The 18,889-nt window shown below is 34.0% G+C and overlaps 1 protein-coding gene across 1 annotated transcript; it reads right to left on the bottom strand.

The window, feature by feature from the left end:
* Positions 1-687: 687 nt before the first annotated feature.
* Positions 688-18,889, bottom strand: SECA2 (Preprotein translocase SecA family protein). The gene is made up of 31 exons (XM_020355557.3): positions 18,043-18,889; positions 17,761-17,965; positions 17,618-17,682; positions 17,376-17,496; positions 17,183-17,274; positions 16,952-17,017; positions 16,767-16,831; positions 16,589-16,676; positions 16,351-16,416; positions 16,105-16,220; positions 14,775-14,865; positions 13,176-13,259; positions 12,985-13,077; positions 12,791-12,886; positions 12,407-12,492; positions 10,880-10,958; positions 10,633-10,746; positions 10,029-10,124; positions 9,889-9,952; positions 9,483-9,772; positions 8,607-8,662; positions 7,618-7,735; positions 7,016-7,096; positions 5,207-5,286; positions 3,253-3,307; positions 3,102-3,171; positions 2,786-2,975; positions 2,588-2,711; positions 1,653-1,727; positions 1,175-1,578; positions 688-1,082 (listed from the first exon to the last, which is right to left on the bottom strand). Exons 1-30 carry the CDS (start codon positions 18,208-18,210, stop codon positions 1,414-1,416), a joined length of 3,159 nt encoding a protein of 1,052 aa, XP_020211146.1. The 5' UTR covers positions 18,211-18,889; the 3' UTR covers positions 688-1,082; positions 1,175-1,413.

Raw genomic sequence — 18,889 nt, forward strand, 5'->3', positions numbered from 1 at the left:
CCATGATGAGGACGTCGCTTTTCAAGAATCAAATCAAAAAAGAAAAAATAGACAGATTGAAGATGCTACCTACCAACTAGCTGATGTCACCATTAGGTGTATGTAGTATCCAATTTGAACAGACATTAAGCCTACAGCATCAAATTGTTGCTTATCCGTTTGGAAGCTTTGAGATGCATACCAACAGAGAAACAAACAGAACCTAATAAGAGACCAGCTATAACCAGATGTCAGCACCATGCACGAACTAAATGCAGTTAAAGAATTACATCGCTACACCATGAGCCGAAACGCCAACAATATATCCACAAGCCTTTCAAATTGTTGGAGTTAGAGTTTGTGGTGGTTGGCTATAGGAAAGCATGATAGTTGTGTTCCATTACTATATCATGTCGGCATGGTGGTAAGATGGTGTAGAGGAGGTTTGAGGTTTGTTTATGAACGAGACTAAATTGAAAGTAAATTGAAAGCAAAATCAAAATAAACCAAATAAAAGTATCAACTTCAGTTGATGCCATTTATTTCTCCTTGCAGTAAAGTCACCTAACATCCACTTTAGTGCTAGGTAATCACCGTTAGTGTCACGTCCTTGTGTTCCATTAATGAGGGCGATAAAATCAACATTATTATTAATGTATAATTTTCTACTTAGGGGGCCAAATCAACAAAAATAAATAAATACAAGACTAAATAAAACTGCAAATGTAATTCATTATATATTATACATTATACATGCTTCATAGTTTACATTCTGCATTTTTTTTTGGTACAAACTGACAAAAGAATAAAATTAGATTCAAGCATGAGAAAAAAATGATCCACTATGACTTATGTTACACTCCTAACTAAACTAAAGAAAAAGTAAGCTGGACGATGATGCATATTTTAATTGGCTTGGTATTCTTTTCAGAAGAACAAAGAGGTCGTGATGGACAGTTGCTCATCGCGTTAGGCATAGCTCTAGCTAAACTTCTCGGCACCAGGCACCATGTAAACCTCATTTTAATCAACATAACAGATAAATCATGTAATCTAAGTAAAAGCATTAAAAGAAATACGAGCAGCTCCTTCGATTGCTTTGCCTGTCAAAAAGAGGAAGGGGGGGGGGGGGGGAGTTAAAATCGTTCTCCATGCCTCGATCAAAGCAGATAGTACAAAATTCTATCAGTGATACCTATGTAATAGAGTGCACGCTCGTGATAACAGATCATTTTTATGAGCACCTCCAGGTATACTCCATGTAATTTTGAAAAAGCAAAAAAGGATAACACTGCTGTGAGATGAAGGAACCTGAGCTCCTGAAGCCATCTAACTTTTGGTATATCTACACCATACAAACCAATTGACTAGTTGAAACACCAATAGCATTGTGCAAAAAATTGGCCTCGTTAAATTTTCTTGAATTATCCACTTTTATGATAAAAATAGTTCTTGGGATTCCATTGGAGATGTCCAATACTGCAGCAATGCTTCTACAGTTAACCTTCTAGTTGCACTGAGCATTGATATAAAAAACCGACAACCATCAATTTTGTACTCTTCAAGAGGATTTCTATGGCCAAAGCTCCTAACGTTCACCTGCCACAACTTGAGATAAGCCTTTAGCCGTTAAGAAAGCCAAAAAGATTCAATAGAGCAAAAGGACAAAATACCGCAGAGCTGAGCCGATTCATGTTTACAAGATGATCTCTCCAGAAACAATCAAGAGTTTGCAAAAGAACAGCTCTCTGTATTTCAAATAATAATATAGATGAACAAGTGGCAATTAGAATACTGTGAGCCAAAACAGATAATAGAAAACAACAATCTCCTTATGCATACGTTTGGTATCAGTGCAAAATTACCATTTAAAGGTTCTCCAATAAGCAAATGATGGAGCGCCATGTTCATTTATATCCCCTTAAATCAATAGAAAGGGAGGGGGCATTTATCACAGCAAAAAGCAGCATCTAATACTAACAACCAGTGGGATAATTATATTCATTATTTTTGTAACGAGACAAATTTTCTTTTTCTACTTTTAAGCATAGGCAATGACTCGTAAGACAGTAGGAGTACTATCGTAGTATCATTTCCCCGTGGTACAGATTTTGGATCATAACTTTGTAAATCTAATATCACCAAGTGATTGTCAACAATCAAAATTTCATTGTGTTTTGAGTGTGGATGTTTAGGGGTTACAAAAACAGTAGGTAATACTGACGAGCAAATGGTGCAAAATATTTAGGCACATTCACTTCATTTCAACTTAACCTGAGCTAAACTATTGCTCTCTAGGCTCTATTTTAATTTCCTACCTAGGTCATTATATCAAACATCGTTCTCTAGGCTCTATTTTTATTGTGCCTTATTGCAACTGACAGTCTGATAGTATATAATCCAAATATGGAACCCAACATGGTATGTTTTGATGTTTGTTCTTGATTTTGAAATCTTTGAATGCAATTATGCTGTGATATGAAATGATTAGTGTATGGCACTAACACTACTCGCTGTAGGTTTGCAGCTATTCTTTAAGTTAGTAAATTTACAAATGGCAACCAAATTTTCAATTACAAGAAAAAAACAGTTGAACAGAATATCTCACCTCAATCTCCTTTGCATGTCTCTCATCATAACCAGACTCTTCAACAGCATTTAAATATGAAGCAATTAGAAAATCTCCAAGATACTTGCGTAGAAGATTAGAAGTTGTTTGATATTTCCCATTCCTACATTAGGCTTGCAGTCAGCGAGTATTAGAACTCTATTAAGCTTCATATCTACAGCAAACGAAGTAACTTACCCAATTAAATCATCATTGCAAATAGCAAGCCATCGTCTTAATGAAGAACTCTTTCTACGAATTCCCCTGAAGGCATTTGGAGGTGCTGGCAAATTTGGAAGGGAAAAGTTGACAATATCAACTGAACTCAAATCATTCAGTAGCCCGAGTGAATTTAGCAAAGTGTCATCACTAATTACTCCAAAAGATTCTGTCAGAACCCAGTTGTGCACATCATTAAAAATAGTAAAAGTTGATTGAGCCAAAACACAATGAATAGGACAAGATATTTTTGCAGATGGAACTGAAGGACCATAGCTGTAGCAAAGGAGCCTACCTTGCAACAGCTTTCCACCAACAGTGACAAACTCCTTCAAGAGCTTACTCAAACCCCAGCTACGTGGATGCTACAAAATCCATTCAAAGCAATAGATTAAAGGAATCGGTGGATAGAAATATACAAAATGCTAGAGGGAAAGCTGAACCACCTTCAGTGGATCAATATTACTGAAGACAATCTCGTCCACCACTGCTTGCATGTACCTACAGGCAGTTCAAATCAGAGAAAGAAAGAATGAAGGAAAGACCAGTGGAAGAGGAAATATTATATAACTATATAAGAATAAACCTCAATCACAAAAAGTGAACAAAAGCCAATGACTCATATTCCAGTCTCGACAGTCAACACCCTTGCAAGTAAAAAACCAAAGCTAATTTAGCATACTTTTATAGACACAGGGTAGGAACATTAGTACTAGTGTTTTTTTCTTCTGGGATAAATGCTGATTGCTAAATGCAATTAAAGCTAGATCTCCATTGAGCTAAATCAAATCCCTTGCAAAATCATTTTTGCATAGGCTCATTCAAACTTGTGCAAGCTCAATTAGAATGGTACAAACTTGAGATTGTCGGAGCATTTTGTGATTTCAGGGACAACCAAATTTTGGCCAAAAACAACACCTGTTTCCCCTGTTTCGAGGTGCACCTAGATCAGAGAACTTTCAGCTTGATTTGTCTGTTCTCTCTTCATGTGTTTTATCTCCAAATTAGAAGTCATTATTGTTGTCAAACACCATTCTCATTCTTGTCGTCAAACACCATTCTTGAAGACGAGACGTTGCAACACCCAGTCGTTGAGTCTCCCTGTGGTCATCTCTTTGCAGGATCCATTCTCTTGGCATTTTTCTCCAAAGACGAATACCCATTTGTCATTGTTGAAGAGGCTCACCCATTCTCTACAGGCCTCACTCAAGTTGAAGACCACGATTACCCATTGTAGAAGACAAACATAAAAAACCCATTGTTGAAGTTGGGCTTCATTCAAGTCATCAGTCTCTCTTGTCTTAATGTCTTCAATTATTTTCGACATTTAGCTTTTCTGTTATAATTGTGATTTTATAATATTTAGGCTGAATTGATTGAATCCCGATTGACTTTGTTATAAACTTGTAATATATTATGGCAATGTGGCTGATATATGTGATATATTATTGCTGGTTTTGTGATTTTATATGGTTTATCAGCATTGAATCAATATTATCATTACTATGGAGATAAAATGTTGAATTATTATTGCATTAGAAGTATTATGTTTTATACATATATGTCATTTATATATTTTTAATATTATTTTTATATTAAGTAAAATCTTACATGAGTTTACGAGTGGATTTTGTGGAGAAGTTTACATAAACTTTCAAGTTTGACAACCTATACTATTACAAGTTATAAGCAGAAAGAAGGCCTAAGACTGCTCATTATTGTGTGTCTCATCTCAGAGCAGTGCTTTATTAAGTGATAATTTCAATCACTTCTTATTTTACTTATTGAGCCCCAATGACTCAAACTCTGGAGGTAAAGTTATAATTAAAATCATACTATCAGGACAGTGTTAATGGTGTAGGTTAGGACTTGGTAGGAATTTTAATGATTAAAGGAAATTAGAATTAGGTTAGTGCCAAAACAAGGACAAAAAGAAAGAACTGTTTCAGGCCAGGGTAGTGACTCATATCAAGGGCCATCAAAGTTAAAACTGAAAATAAATGGACCTGAATAATAGCTAAAGATCAAAATGAAAAAAGTGATGTGTCATCACAATACTGTGAATAGTATCAATAATACAAAAACTTAATTGGAACACCCTAACAGAACATGATTCGTCATTCCTAATAGATATTATCAGATGGGATAGGCACGAGAGAGTAGGAAACTAGGCATTGTAGATTTAGAAGAGGTTTTGCAGTAAAACTGTGTGGGTCTAAATCTACTCAGTCCACAGAGGTAAATTTTTATGCTATGTACAGTATTAATTACATAAAGTTGAGCTAATTAATATTATAGAATCACCTACAAGTCAGTAATAGCTTAAACTAGCCATTATATATGTGCTTAAATCTAACATTTAATTCTAACAGGCATGATTGAGAATTTAAAGGCACTCACTGGAATATGTGTTGGGAACAGCTTTCATCATCTCCTGTTAAGATTAATTGCCTTAGATCATAAACATGCTTGCGTTGCACCTTATACAATAACAAATACAAAAGCAAATTAGTTGATAAAGATTTTGCAGACTTCAAGATAAATTCCACAAGTTATGTTTTAGAAATAAGGGTGAAATTTTACTCAAGGAAAAAAGAGCATGATCTACTACTTTCAAGTTTAATGTAACAAGCATTTTACTATCTTAAAAGATTTTAGATAGACATATAAATTGAGTCTTAAGAAAGTAGATTAGGCGTCTAACTCAACCTTACAAAACTAGCTTGTAAGGTAAGAATTATTACCCATTTATATACACTATTATTGCCTTATCTCTAGTCAATATGGGATTCCAACATACCCCCTCACACCAAGGTATGAACATCTCAAACGTGAAGTTTATAGACTTTGATACCATCTTAAGAAAGTGGGTTAGGAGCCTAGCTTAATCTTACAAAAGTGGTTTGTAAGATGAGGATTGGTCCTTATTTATATACACTATTATGGTCTCATCAATATGAGATCTCCAACATCAAGTTACCCGCTTCAATTCCACAAGCTTAAACATTCATGAATGTGACTCACATCAGTCCTTGGAAATTTTTTTGCAATGATTATTTCATTTTATGATTCAAGAATTGGATGTTGGGAGAATACTTAGGGTGATGTCCCTTTCTTTAAAGTTTTCCTTGTCCATTTTGTTCACAATTCTCCTATCAAAGATTTGTTAATTTTACATGATTCTTTATGCTCCTGGAATTTCCATTTTTTAAAGAAACCCAAATGTTAAAGAAGCTAATGAACTTCAGCCCCCTTTGGCCTTACTTGACTCTGTTCCTTTTCCGTCTAATCTTGATATGAGAATATGGAACCAAGATTTTACTGGTGTTTTTTCATGCAGATCTTACTTTCAGTTCCACAAACATTCTCTGACAAGGTGGATGTTTGCCTTGGATATGCCAATTTGGAATTCTGAAGCTACATTGAGGGCCAAAGCTTTTTTATTGATGCTAATGACATGTAGCAGGTTAGATGGCCTCATATAGCTTTCTCTCTCTACACTGATATATGTGTCATGTAGATCTGAGTCTGAAACTGTGCCACTGCCTTGTTTGTTTCTCCACAGCCAAGCTATCTGACTCCTTTGGAATAAACTCTTCTTGGTATTCAGAGTTCGAGTTTGTCTTAGTTCATTTAATCAGTTTCTTTACATTCATTTCAAAGGTTTGGAAAGAAGGAAAATGAAATCAAGTAACAAAGAATGACAAGGAAAATGTGTCAAACTCTATCTGTTTTCCCTTTAGAGAATAGGATATTATAAATTAGAATAATTAATTTGAACAACAACATTTTTAGAGTGTTATTCTTCAATGAGAGCATTTTTAGTTGTTTTCTTTAACATAAGCATTTTTTAGGAATTTTTCTTAATTTGTTATCTCTTTTAACTTACCATGTTCATTTTTATTTCTAAATTTGATTTTAATATCTTTTTACAATAAATTATCAATAGTTAAGAGTAACATTGTATTACAATATAAATTATTTATTATAAATCTAAAATATATAATTTATAAGATAAAAACATTTATTTATTATAAATAGTAATTACAATATAATTTATATTTATATATATTTTAGTTACATAAAATAAAAATTTATTATGTACATAGCATGTGTTAAAATACTAGTTATACAATAGACACCAAATAACATCTAACTAATTACCTGGCTCGAGTGTGCTTTTTAAATGTTATCACAATAGAAACATACCTCCAATACTTCATCAAACTCAACAAGGTTCTTTCGTATGCCAAAGAAGAACTTTTCTGCATTGATTTGCAGCGCCAAAAGCTATAAATATGTGATGGTCCCAGTTAGTATTGGAAAGATGACATTCATCAAACACAACGTGAGACAAATATATGAATAAATAAAATTTACGAAAAATGACCACATGAGAAAAGCAAATATATAAATAGAATGAAATCAAAATATTTTACTGTATTGGTTATAAAAGAAGAAATTTCTTCATGAAGCAGGGTTAATTACCTATTTATTTCCTATTCTTGAAAGCCGTTTTTTATGTTTTTAAAAGCAAGAAAAAAAATTGTTTGTTAAGAATAGTTTTTGAAAGTTGTTTTCAAAAGTAATACTTCTCAGATTTAAAAAATAAAGATAAAATAAAAACAAAAATAACAGAATATCTTTAAGTTGTTTGGTTTTCTACTTTCAATTTTCTGTTACTCAAGTACTTCATCGCACTATCCCAATTTCTCCCCCCTTCCCCCACCTGCCCACCATCAACGCACCCTAAGACATTCTTCTTGAATAAAATATTATATCAATCATAATATAAATAAATAGATAATAACCTGCTTTACAATTGCATCACCCTCAATTGGCAGATCCTCATCATTCGTAATCTTTGAGATAAGTCTCACTGCCCATTCAGTATCAAAATTGAACTTCTGGAACATCTCATCCTGCAAGCTATAACATGAGGAGATAGCGTGAGAACTGGCTGACAGCCCTTAATTAGTAAATCACATACCCAATCATCCAGCTCCTCTCAGAAATTACAAAAGCAGCAAAGAATATTCAACAATTCAGCTATAAAACTCAAGGTTATTAATTTAAGCACAAAAAAAACAATTAAGACACCAATCCAAATTTATACTTCAATAGTTAAATAAAAAGACAGTATATTAATGATAAGTTCCAACTAATATGATAGAAAGATTGAACAGACTGGAAAGAATTTAGGCATAAGCCTGTGTATTATTGAGTAATCTTGCTGATCAAATATCAATACAACCACAGAAATAAAATGAGGTATTCAAGAGATATCTCCTAACAACTTATGAATAACTTCCGAACCTCCAACTAACTCCCTTCCCTATTTAAAGACTATTCAGTTAGAATTGTGTTTCCCCTTCTATATCTTACATACAGCCTCTTCATCATTGGTCTCTTATCAATTAATCACAATAACAACAACTTTTTGTTTGTTGTAAGTTGTATTGTGTTGTATTTTGAAAGAAACTTTAAATGCACACAAGGAAACTAAACTTCTAATGGGATCTTCCAATTCCTTTCATCCCATATCAACCAAAAAATTGTGTTCTTGCACCAACAGTGTTGATTATCAGCTCTGAAATAAATCAGCAAATATAACAACAATCTTAAACTTATAGTAACTAGCATAGTAATTTATTTACACAATTCTATCATGTCATGAATAAAGGTCAAAATAATATTTTGTCTATGAGCAAGACTGACAAGACCTGTTTAGACTTGTATGTATATAAAAATCATCAAGTAATAACAGCAGCAACTGTAGGCAGAAGTCAACTATGATTACCTAACCATAAATCGTGTTGATCCTGGATCCCCCTGTCTTCCTGCTCTGCCACGTAGCTAGAGAAAAGATTATTACAAGTTAAGCAACAAAATGAAAGAAAAATGTGCCAGCAATAATAATAACAAATAATAATAATAATAATAATAATTGTTCTTAATAAATGGAGAAGATAAGCTTTTCATCATTGAGGAAAAAAGTTTGTAAATTATAATGGCTAAGTAGAACTTTAGTATATTATGTACCAAACTCTAAAGAAGCGCCAAGAACATCCTTTTGGAGGCATGAGACAATATTTATTAAATGTTTGAACTATGCCTACCTAATATATTTTTGTATATTCAAGTGAATAACATTTTGATACCAAGTTAATATTATTCATAATTCAAACAGTAACTGAATATAAAAATAAAATATCCCTTGCGTATGGGTAGCCAAATCAGTCAAGGAGTTATAGCACAGAAGCTGGAACCAAATTAGTCAAGGAGTTACATCACAGAAGCTGCAAAAATTAACATATAACTGACTGTAGAACCTATAGGCACACAAACACAAGTTCAGAAAGCAGCCACAATCAAATTAACATATGCAAAGTTAAATATCTCTAATATACTTCACATAACACAGGAACTGCTCCCCCTTTCAGCCACCTCAAATCCCCACACTTCAATTCAGTGGGGGTTTGAGGGGAAATAGCTTTTTGCTAAGATTCAAAACAATTTAATATTTTTCTCCCTACCTAAATAATTGATTTCAGAAGGATCATATTGGAATGTCAAACTTTTTAACATCTCCCCCTCATTAATGAACAATACAGCAAAACAAATTGCAAAATTTAACATATTCCTACTTAGACTTTTACCATGCTTAAGTACCCACCTGGTTATCTATTCTCCGGGACTCATGTAAAGATGTACCAATCACATGAAGACCCCCAAGCCTTTTTACCTCGGAACCTTCAAGCAAGCAGTGTTCTTCACAATCCTTCAGAACTGACAGATAGGCAAGTGCTACAGTTGGACCAAGAGGGTAGATCTCAGATTCCTCATTAGCAAGCTTCTCCAGCTCCTCCAAACTGTATGAAAGACTCATTTCAACAGCCTCCAAGATAAAAGATTTAGCCTTCTGATATGTCCAACTTTTACCCTCACTTTTGGATACATATTTTGCTGAATAATTCATGTTGCGAAGAATATAACATTTTCAAGTTAAAAGCATGTCATTATGACTAAAATGAACAGAATTTCATCTGAAATGAGAAAAATTCTCAAATAGAACCACGAACCCATTAAGGCTGTCTTAGCCAGTAAGGCCATTGATGATGATCCAACCTTTATCTTTTGAAGCACCTACATTATAAGATGCATAAAAAACTGAATGCTTAATTAAAGAAATTAAAATACAATAAATAACAAACAGAATCACCTTCTGTGAAATAGACTCATCTGCAAGTTCAGCATTTGGATCCTCTTGCGTCAAAAAAGAAAGTAAGCTATCCTCTATAATTTCTCTGGCAAGCATCTATATATACCAGGAAGAAAATGTATGAAGCCACTTCCAAGATCCAACTAATGCCAAAGTGATATGTCAAAAGAAGGATTTTATAAGATGTGAAATTGGGTTTGAAGAGGGAAAAAATTAGGATCTTTTAATTTTGGGTGAAATTTCATATTTGTTTGGTAGGTTTTTAAAAAAAATGTAATGGATTCAATTTGTAAATATTTTGAGTAGAAAATGAAATTTTGAGGGTTTTGAGTAGAAAAAAAATTAACAAGGGGCCAAGTTTGCTAAATTTTTAAAAGAGACTTAATTGGCTCTACACAAAACTTGGAGGACAAAAATCCAACACAACCCAAATTAGAGGGACCACAAATGTAATTAAGCTCGAAAATCATCTACTTGCAAAAGTGATACAAATTTATTTCATTTTTTTCTAGACATTTAGACAGTCATAGGCAAAGTATGCTAGGATTCACATTGTTTTCACAGAACAGTAGCCACAAATAACAAATTTTAGTGGCACACCTACTTTTGGATTTCCTCCAAGGATTATATCTGTGCCTCTGCCTGCCATATTTGTAGAGAGGGTAATGGCATGTTTCCGTCCTGCCTGTGCAACAATTTCAGCTTCTTTTGCAGCATACTGAAATAAATGAGGGGGAAGGGGTCAGTGAGTTAGGCAAAAACTGAAAAAGTGAAACACTATCTAGGTCATATGAATGAAAAAAGACAGTATCTGCTTATGAAAATACCAACAATTTATACTTTTCACAAACCTTGGGACGAGCATTCAGAACATTATGAGGAATATTCCATTCCCTAAGCAGACCAGACAAAAGTTCTGAATTTTCTACACTGCATATAGAAAGAAAAAAAGGAAAAGAATCATTCTACAAAGTCTCAAATATAGATAACTGAAAAGCTTATGTACAAACATAAGTAATATATAACCCGTCCACGGTAAATATTTGATTATGACAAGATACAGCAAATAAGTATGATGATGATGAGGGAACAGGTAGCTTAATTTAAACGAAGGTAGGTAAAATAGAAAACACTTAAAGCTAGACAACTGAAAAGACATGCACTATCACGGATACATGTAATCATCAAAACCTAAGCAAATTAAATTTCATTTCTTCAATAATAAAGTTAAAAGAAAGAGAGAGAGAGAGAGAGAGAGAGAGAGATAGAGAAGATCGATGTCAAGAACCAAATCCCCCAAAAGTTTGTGTATAGACCTCTTAGAATGTGGGTTATGGGCCTACCTCAACGCAACAAAACCAGCTTGTAAGGTGAGGGGTTGCCCTCACTTATATACTATTTAATTGTCTTATCTCTAGTTGATGTGAGACTTGGATTTTTCCAAATACACACTTTCATGCCCAGTACTATTGGACTTCGTACGTGGATAAATGGTAAATGATCCTTTTTAATGTCTAAGATAGGCAAGACTTGAGTTTTTCCCGATAAGGCCATAGGGACATTAGAAACATGGCTGAAGCTTAAGTTGTCAGCTGAATTTATACCATTTCAATAATCACACCCACTAAAAGCTTAAGTTATTAGCAATAGACCTAATAATGGTTTGTATCTCTACCAATGACACTAATAATTTCTTGCAAAAACTGTGCCATCATTAATATTTAAAAATTCAACTTTCTTTCAATTGATTGACTTTGAGGTCAAAAAGTCAAGATCATAAAAATATAAATTTTAGCCTGCTCAATATTGATCAACAAATAATGAGATATGGACACACCATAACAACAACCAAGATTTATCCCATTAGAGCAAGTTGTCAACATGGATTAATATCGACATTGAGCTATAATAAAAACCAAACTTTACAATGAAGCATTCAAGGTTTTTTCCAATGGTTTCTTTTAACAATATGGACACGAAAAACATGGAAGTTAATGTAAAATTTGTAACATTCAACATTAAACAGTGTGTAATTCTTAATTATTCATTTATTTGTTTATAAAAAAGGAATTTTGTAATAGTAAAGGTAGTATAAATTTGATGTACAACAAAATACCCATTTTAAATGGTACATAAAGACATAACATGCAAGTTCAAGAAACAATATAACTCTCCAGTCCCTGTGCTTATCTATCAACAAGATTTCCCTGAAGAAAAGGCAAGCATATATGTAAGTTCTTCCTTATTCAACAGAACTTATCAAGTGCTTCAGAGCTTTGGGCTCAAAGAAGTATTGTGTAATGATCATTTGTTCAGAAAAGAATGAAAAACATGACTCTGTGATAGACAACATCCATTAGAACAGCCATAACAATTACCTAGTTGTCCCAACTAAGACAGGACGACCTTGTCTAAACATATATTCAACTTCTCGACGAACTTGCTCCCATTTCCCACGAGCAGTCTTGAATAATACATTAATATAAAAATCATACAATTAAATAAAATAATGATTTACTGTCATGGAAAAATAAGGATAAAACTTAGATACAATACCATAGGTATTGTTCTCTTAAAATTGAAGTTTTATCTCAGAAATATGCAATGACATTTAATGAAATCTTTATTACGCATATTACTGTGATGAAATTCCAATTCTGATTGGAAAGCAACACCTGTGGTAGTGCATGTAAGTTCTATCCGAAAAATAATTGTATTGAAACTAGAAATTTAGTAACAGTAATGAATCTTAAATGTCCTACAGCAAAAGCTTGAATAGGCAAATCTTTTCGAACATTAGGAAGATTTGTGGGCACTTCAATCACTGGCATTCGAAACATTTTCAAGAACTCTTTCTCCTGCAATGATATATATGGTCATCATGAACTTATAGTAGCAGAAATTATGATAGTAATGACAACTCAAATGTAATGCAGAACAAAATATATATATTTACTTCTGTTTTGGCAGTCCCAGTCATTCCTGACAACTTTGGATAGAGCTTGAATAATGACTGGTATGTGATCTGTGCTACAACAACAGAATCTGCCTGTGCAGGTTTGAAGCATTGAAATTTAGAATCAATTAACTATGATAAAACAAGTGTCATAATACAAAATAACAAAATCAAAGCACCCTCGTATATACCTGAATCTTCAAACCTTCCTTTGCCTCCACAGCCTGATGAATACCCTCAGACCATCTCCTTTTCTCTTCAACTCTTCCTGTCAGCTGAGAAATTTTCAAAATTTTGTTCATCATATCATCAGATTCTTAATAACAGTATCAGCAAACAAAACGAAATGAAAAAGTATCTGTTTAATTATTAAATGAAAACTAAATACATTAAATTTTACTATATCATTCGTTTATGTGAGATCTTTAACACTACCTTTGGTTTGTCCCAAAAAATACCTAAGTTACCCAACTTAGCATATTCATATCATAAACCTTCCACTGTCCTAAATCACATAACAGTGTCCATGTAAGAAGGCAGAAGCATGGCATCTTAAATAAAATTCAAATATCATGTCAAACAATTTCATGAATCAGAAGCTCAATATAACTTCCAATTAGGTTATAGACATGTTTCCCAGCATAACATATGGGAAAAATATACATCCCTCATGAAAATTAAATTCTAAGTACTGCACATAAGTTAGCACTGCCACATGGCCACATCGAGGCAATCATATCATTGTTCAAGTTGTACCAACATCTACAAATTGTGTGTGTATGTGTGTGTTTGTGTTTTCTTTTTTGGGAAGTGGCAGGGGAGTGGAGGAGATATATCTATCAAGATTAAATTGAACTTCAGCCAACAATCAGTAGTCCCAAGTGGAGTTTGTTACCATTCTAAAAGACCCTATGGTTAGCCCAGTTTCCACTACATTTATTTAAAATCAACATATCTCATACGAAGTTATGCGTGTATACATATCAAGAGAAATGCTAGAAACACACTCTTTTGAACACTCTTTTGATTGGTTGAAATTTATTGGAAAACACAAAAATTTGTGGATCTTACACCATATTTAATAACTCTCTCTCTCTCTCCTAATTTTGCGATTTTTAATAAATTCTAACCAATAAGAAAGAGTTTATTTAGATGAATGTATTAGAAAGTGTGTTGCTAGCACTCTCTACATATCAAATATAAACACTACAATTTTAAATATTTTCACAGTTCTGTAGACAAATGCATAATTTGTAAAATCAAAGCATATTGCATATGAATTTTGGAAAAATAAAGAGACTATGACAGCAAATCACGTTTCAGAGTACATGTTTGTAAAACAAAACAACACTGAATTGTATGGATATATTAAGTTCAATTTTTCTCTACTTCAACTAATTGATTGTTGCCATCCAACCCCCTCTCTGAATCTTTAAAAGCAAAGCACTGTATTGTAGCCACAAGAGTTTTGCCTATAATGAATTTTCAAAAGCAAAAGATCTAATATGTGGCATCACAACTGATGTTTGTCCTCCAAATATCCAGTTTTTAAATTTAAATATCTACTATATTCAGAACCAAGGAGTAAAAGTAACTTCATGTCCCCATTAACCTTGTATTTGACAACCAGCTCAAAAAGTCATTTCTGACGTTGTGTTTGTGCCATGTCTTACAATTTTTTGGATCTGATGTGTCCGTGTCGTGTTATGTTGCTGGTCTGTGCTTTCATAGGTAATATTGAAATAAAAAGGGCATAATATTGAAATAAAAAGAAGCCTTGAAAATATTACCTCATTGATAATCAAAGCCTTCCCATCTCTAACAATGTATTGCACGTCTCGGCGATAGAATTCTTTAGCTTTTAAAGCATTCATCACAAATCTGCAGTAACACAACTCTTTACACATGTAACTGATTGGACAGGAACAATCCAACTATAACAAGTTAGCCAGAAACTTCCCATAAAGCAGCCAATATTCAATAAGTGTAACCATAATGATTATGATAAACTAGTACTTTACCTTGTGCAAATAAACATGATAAATGTTTATTTGATATAACTAAATTTTATAACAAATAAATATTTATGAATATATACATTATATTATAATTAAATTTTTAATAAATAAATATTTTTGAACAAATAAATTATATTTCAGATTTATGTTAAACAAATTATATTGTGGTACAAGGTTGCTTTTAACTACTGATAATTTATTAAAATGAAATTTAATTTAAAAATAAAGGTTAAAATGATAGATTGAAAAATATAATAGATTAAGAAAAATTCATAAAACCAATATTCATTAACACACCAATATTCATAAAACCAATATCCAGGATTCGAATCTTGACCTTGGGTATGGAGTAGATTATAATGGGGGAATACTCATCTTTTATGAGTTCACGGTTCTCAACAAAGATTAATCAATGCTTCCAACGGTGAATATTTTGTACTAATACCATGTTATCCAAAAAAAATCCTTAAAAATACTTTCGTTTAAAAAACACCATAAAAACACTCTTGTTGAATAATACCCTTAAAAATGTTTTCGTTCAAGAAAATTATTCTAATTTATATATAAAAGACTGGTATAAATCTGTAGCAAAGTATGCACCCAAACAAATCATAATTACAAAATATAAGTTGTAAAATAGAGAAAAATGTAAAGCACTTGATCTTTTTACATGGGTGTCATTTACGGATATGTTGAGGGATCAGGTGGCCTTACTGTATTAATGTCTGATGTTTCTTGTTTTGTTTTCATTTTCTATTCTCTTTTTGAAAAGAAGATTTCTTATCCTCCTTTCCCTTTGTAATATTATTATCTTTGACTTAATAAATTTATTCTTTTATCATTGAAAAGGAAAAGGAAAAATGTAAACTGTACTTTACTGTTTAGCGGGCCATTGCAATATTAAGGTTATACCATTCATCAAAAAGAGAGAGCACCATTAAAAAAATTAATAAAGATTTGCTGATTTTAATGTCGGCCTACTTTTCACCAAGCAACCATTGGTATTACAAAACAAGTAAACACCAACCAAAGTGAAATGCCCAGGGATAAGAATATTCAGCCTATTTAAATCAACAAATTATCAAAGTATAAGAATAATCACCTGGCCCAGGGATCATTTTCATCCCAAAGATCATTAGTTTCAAGAGCCATTTCAGCAAGAGCAATTCCTTCCTCAGTCAACTCCACAGAATTATCTTTAAGCTCTGCTTTGTAATGCTGATAATAAAATAAAATCAGTGTATCAAACTGTGTTCTTTAATTATCTGCACAAACTAAAGTTCTTGGAATGGATAAAGGGAGAAAAACAGAGTAAATTACATAATAAAGTCAAGAGAATGACACTCACAATGCCCTGTATAAGAAGTTCAGCTACTTTTGCAGCAACAGGGAATCGTGCAGCATCTTTACTAGCCTGTGATAAAGAAGGAGAAGCGTGAATCATATATCATTGAACTTGATCAGTTGAAATGATTTTTTTTTAAATACTGCCAACCTGGATATGGAAAAAGAGAAAGAGGATGAGGATGAGGATGAAGATGATGAGGACCTAAAGAAGCAACTAAAAAAATGAATGTTAAGCTTACCTCACCACTGATTAACAAAGGATTTCTTCCTTCGTCTATCAGGACAGAATCCACTTCATCAACTATTGCAAAATGAAAGGGTTTTGGCCTGCTTTCATGTAAAATAGTCACAAGGAAACCAAACATATTCCAAACCAAAAGAAAAACCACTTAGTTCTATCCAAGTAATACACGCTACCATCTCATTACAAGCTGTTCTCTAGTTCCAGCAAGATTATCCCGCAAGTAATCAAAGCCAAGCTCCTAAGGTAAGAAAGGGACAAATCACAAAAAGGAACAAAAGAAAATAATTAAAGTAAATAAAAAATAAAAAAAGTATACAACTAGAAAGAAACAATACAAGAAACTGAAAAATGTAATTACCGAATTATTGGTATATGTTATATCGCATCTGTAGTTGAATCTCCGTTCTTCGGAATTCATTCCTCTCTGCATATAAACATCAGATAATAAAGCTCACAGATTAATAAAGAACATCAATATCAGCCCCACCCTATTTGTACATAATATCATTAAAATCCGTGCTCTAATCTATCCGACCACCAACCGCTTGGCAGATGAAAACAGATTTTACTAACAGCAGATGAAAATAACCTGAATAAGACCAACGGAGAGACCTAAAAAACGATGAACACGCCCCATCCATTCAGCATCACGTTGAGCCAAATAATCATTGACAGTTACCACTGCAATGAAATCAAGGATCAGTCTCGTATAGCCAAGTGCTGCCACCTGAAGAAATTCCCTAAACTATCCAAACTTTCATTGTGTTGGCAACAAGACATACCATGAACACCCTCAGAGGTCAGCGCATTAAGATAAGCCGCTAGCGTAGAAACCAAGGTTTTACCCTCCCCCGTTTTCATCTCAGCAATGGAACCATCATGCAGCACCGCTCCACCAATAATCTAACACCACCAATTTTTCATCAGCGACAAGTCAGTGACCTAGCAAGGGAGTCTAAACTAAACACGCAAAAAACAGAATACGATACATATACACATGCAAGACAATGATAGAATGAGAGACCTGAACATCGAAATGGCGCATTCCGAGTTTCCTCCATGCAGCTTCACGAACAACAGCGAAAGCCTCTGAAACATTAATTACATCACAAACACAGTTTAGAGACCAATCGAGCAATGACGCAAAAGCGTAAAAGAGTAACGAACCAGCTTGGATATCGGCAAGCGTAGCCCCTCGCTCGAGGCGGCGGCGAAACTCGGGGGTTTTGGCGGCCAGGTGTTCATCGGAGAGCGCCTGAATCTGCGGCTCGAAGGCGTTGACGGAGCTGACAAGACGGTAGTAGTCGCGAACAACCCAGTAGTTCAAGCTCGTGAAGTCGGTGAAACGCTTTTGAACGCCACCGAGATTTTCCTACAAGGAAGAAAGTGAGGTAGCGTGTAATTAGGACATTTCGTCGAACAGGTTAGGGGCGCAGGGCGCAAACGCACCTTAACGGAGGCGGAGGTAACGAAGCGCGGCGTGCAACGACGTCGTGGCAAGCGAGGCCAGGGAGGAACGGAAGGACGCGGGCGAATGAAGAAGGCGTTGTTGGTTTTGGCGTCGGTGGAAGTGATTCTCTGAAGAGCGAAGAAAGGTTGATATGAAAGCGCGGCCATAAGAGAAACGGTGTGTTGAACTAATGCTTCCAACTTCAAGGAGTTAGCTTAGCGCATATGCTTCCAATACCATCATTTTGAGTGGAGTTGATTACTGCCCGAGACTCTTCCCAGCGTAGGAGAAACTCATTATAAGATGAAATTACCAAAATTTTCGTATTAAGATTTTCTTTGGTTAAAAAGTAAGATGACAAAATCTATTGTGACTACCAAATCAAGTGGTTCATGGGTTATCACCAAAATATGTAATGAGTGTGGTAAATTATCTGAGTTATTAAAATAATATATTAACTAAAAATTATATTGAAATTTGAAAATTAACTTTTATCCTTATGGTAATTAAAAAGCCTTGTTTCCGAGTGATGTTGACGGCGCATTGAACGGAGCTGCAACTGTAGGAGGGGCTCAATTGCATGGGAATGTTGAAACCGTGGATGAGGAAGATCGTAGAAGTCGAGATTGTTACGTGAATTCCACCAGCCATTTTGTTGCACGTGAACATACTGTTGCAGTCACTGGTTAGACATGTACTGTTGAAGGTGCATCCTCTTTCAGTGTCATACGCCACGTTGAGGCTCCATGATTCGTTAGGGTTCAGTCTTGTGGCACTTTTGGGCATGAGGGCCACCCACACCGTGTAGTTGCATCTGTTCGTGATATTCAAGTTTGCCGCCTAGGC

The sequence above is a fragment of the Cajanus cajan genome, chromosome 6 (assembly GCF_000230855.2).
Source record: "Cajanus cajan strain Asha chromosome 6, NIPB_CcT2T_4, whole genome shotgun sequence".
In the NCBI taxonomy this organism is placed as follows: Eukaryota; Viridiplantae; Streptophyta; class Magnoliopsida; order Fabales; family Fabaceae; genus Cajanus; species Cajanus cajan.

Bases quoted from the DNA above. Each gene is read 5' to 3' on its own strand.
- SECA2 (XM_020355557.3), bottom strand. From the start codon at position 18,210: ATGGCCGCGCTTTCATATCAACCTTTCTTCGCTCTTCAGAGAATCACT. The intron at 9,953-10,028 runs GTGATTCTGTTT...CTTATAATGTAG, and splicing joins ATGAGTCTATTTCACAGAAG to GTGCTTCAAAAGATAAAGGT. The intron at 3,308-5,206 runs GTGAGTGCCTTT...AACTGCCTGTAG, and splicing joins TGTTCCCAACACATATTCCA to GTACATGCAAGCAGTGGTGG.